Consider the following 2,879-nt stretch of genomic DNA (forward strand, 5'->3'; position numbering starts at 1 on the left):
GGCACGAGGGGGGGGGGGGGGGGGGGGGGGGGGGGTTCGAGAAAGTGGGCGTGGTTTGCGTAATTTAGACCGCGAGCGCGCGCGCACTCACTCTGTCCTCAGTGCGCGTCTCCCTCGCACGGACGCGCAGCGCGCACACGCGTAACTTGATTACGCGCTATTAGCTCTGCGCGCGCAGCCGAGCGGTCTTCACACGCGCCGCTGAGGAGATGCGAGGAATTACTGGTGCGCTTTTTCTCGCGCCGAGCCACTTTAAAAACAGAAGTCACACTCTGAGGAACGTTTCTTGGATGGTTTAATAAGTTTGTGGGTCGTGTTAGGCTTTTTTCACTAAGGTAAGCTCCATTTCTGTCTTTTTTTTTTGCTGTTAGTATAGTATTGTGGTATTTTTGAACAAAGTATGAGAAAGAAATTGACTATATGTGACCCTGGATCACAAAACCAGTCATAAGGGTCTTTTTTTTTTTAATTGAGGTTTGTTAGGATAATATTTGGCTGAGATACAACTATTTGAAAATCTGGAATCTGAGGGTGCAAAAAAACTAAAATCTAAATATTGAGAAAATCGCCTTTAAAGTTGTCCAAATGAAGTTCTTAGCAATGAATATTACTAATCAAAAATTAAGCTTTTGATATAATTACAGTAGGAAATTTACAAAATATCTTCATGGAACATGATCTTTACTTATCCTAATGATTCCTGGCATAAAAGAAAAATCGATAATTTTTACCCATGCAATGTATTGTTAGCTATTGCTACAGATATACCCATGCAACTTAAGACTGGTTTTGTGGTCCAGGGTCACATTTTTTTGATATTATGACTTCCCTTTGCATCCAAAAATGATGTATTTATTTTAAATGCATTTTGACGTATTTCTTTAAATAATAATTTTCCTCATTTTTTTTAGATACCAAAATGACCAAAAATTTCACTTTTGTCTTCAGTAATATGGAACAAATGAACTGCCATCAACCGAAAACATAATTTCCATTGTGAGAGGAAGAGATTGTGATTCTCAACAATGGGGTGTGACAATTCGACCAATGGGACGGGTACACCATACACCCTGCTGTTGGCCCTTCCTATGACCGTCCTGGTGGGGTTTCTCATCCTCCTCATTGTCTTTGGCAATGTGCTGGTGATAATCGCAGTGTTTACGAGCCGAGCTCTCCGGGCTCCCCAGAACCTGTTCCTGGTGTCTCTGGCCTCCGCTGATATATTGGTGGCCACTCTGGTGATGCCGTTCTCGTTGGCGAATGAGCTGATGGGCTGCTGGGCCTTTGGGCAGGTTTGGTGTGAAATCTACCTGGCCTTGGACGTACTCTTCTGCACGGCCTCGATCACTCATCTGTGTGCCATCAGTCTGGACAGATACTGGTCGATCACGCAAGCCATCGAGTACAACCTCAAGCGCACACCGCAACGAATCAAGCGCATTATTTTTATAGTTTGGATCATCGCCGCAGTGATCTCCTTCCCGCCTCTGATTACTATGAAGAAGGAAGAGGGGAACACCTGCAAAATCAACGAAGAAAAATGGTATATCGTTTCCTCTTCCATTGGCTCATTTTTCCTGCCTTGCATCATCATGGTCCTCGTGTACGTCCGAATTTACCAGATCGCCAAGAAGAGAACCAGAGCGCCACCTGGGGACCGGATGATAAAGGAAGCGGGCAAGAAGGAGAACGATCTGGAGAGGGATCCCCATGAGAAGCTCAACGGGAATCCAAACCCTAAACTGGACGACAAAGGTGAGATAAATGGCATGGACTTGGAGGAATCGTCCTCCTCGGACCACAATGTCTCCAACCCTTGCTCCCTCAAGAAGAAGAGCTCAAAAGGAAAGACTAAGCGGAGCCAAATCAAACCGGGGGACGGCGACAAGCGCGAGGTCCTTCAGACCACCAAGACCAGCAGGTGGAAGGGCCGCCAAAACCGGGAAAAGCGCTTCACGTTCGTCTTAGCGGTGGTCATAGGTGTGTTCGTCATCTGCTGGTTCCCGTTTTTCTTCACCTACACGTTGACGGCGTTTTGCGAAAGATGCGTGCCAGAAACGCTTTTCAAGTTTTTCTTCTGGTTTGGCTACTGCAACAGCTCCCTCAATCCCATTATATACACCATCTTCAATAATGACTTCCGAAGATCCTTCAAGAAGATCCTCTGCCGGAGAGATAACAGGAGAGTGGTGTGAATTGGGTTGCTGTTTTTTTCCCCTTTCCTTTATCCAATGTAATATATCACCTGGCGTTTATGGGAAGTCCCTGTGTACAGTAAGCCAACATGTTGTGTGTCATTATACAACAAGTCCGAAGAGGGAAAAAAAGACACTTACATGCTTTGTACAAATGCAACAATGCATGGTTATGCAAATACAGCACAATGCATATTCACCCATTTCTGCAGTGTATTGTTGTATTGTTCTTGATATACAGTGAGTGGTGTAGTTTTATAACTCTGGTATTTTACCATCTGGAGGGACGTATTCGAAGACAATGCATCATTCTCAAACCACGCTGGATGTTGTTCAAAATGTGAAAAACAATTAAAAAAGGACTACAAACTTGGCCTTCAAACTTCATAATGTGCTGCAAAACTGTCAAACTACGCCGCAACATGCATGTCGATGTGTTCTCACAGGGCTTATTTATTTCACTGACATATTGTAAAATTAATTGTGAAGGTGTTGATAGTGTTTGGTGGACTGATTGTCTTTTTTATCCCTGCCAGTAACGGTTCGTTTAAAATCTTGCTGTGGACCATAAGGCAAAAAGATGTTGAACTCGTCTGACTGGAACCTGACAGGCGGGTGTCACAACAAATTTCTCCGGCTTCTGATGTAGTTTATATCTGTCACCATGGGCGACATTGGGGGGGG

General features: G+C 44.5%; 1 protein-coding gene and 1 long non-coding RNA gene across 3 annotated transcripts in view; both read left to right on the forward strand.

The window, feature by feature from the left end:
• Positions 1–2,261, forward strand: part of LOC107602669 (alpha-2A adrenergic receptor-like) — a 5,228-nt gene extending 2,967 nt beyond the window's left edge. The window contains exons 1-2 of one of the 2 annotated variants that reach the window (XM_016295235.1): positions 170–335; positions 912–2,261. In XM_016295235.1, coding sequence (XP_016150721.1) covers positions 1,026–2,195 — 1,170 coding nt within the window. In that variant the 5' untranslated portion in view covers positions 170–335; positions 912–1,025 and the 3' untranslated portion in view covers positions 2,196–2,261. Of the gene's footprint in view, positions 1–169; positions 336–911 lie in introns of those variants that run through there. The other variant, XM_016295234.1, reaches the window with a different exon arrangement.
• Positions 1–2,879, forward strand: part of LOC107602671 (uncharacterized) — a 15,739-nt gene that overhangs the window by 6,502 nt on the left and 6,358 nt on the right. The gene's annotated exons all lie outside the window — the stretch shown is intronic.

Source organism: Sinocyclocheilus grahami, unplaced genomic scaffold (genome assembly GCF_001515645.1).
Source record: "Sinocyclocheilus grahami isolate Dianchi unplaced genomic scaffold, SAMN03320097.WGS_v1.1 scaffold332.1, whole genome shotgun sequence".
Taxonomy (NCBI): Eukaryota; Metazoa; Chordata; class Actinopteri; order Cypriniformes; family Cyprinidae; genus Sinocyclocheilus; species Sinocyclocheilus grahami.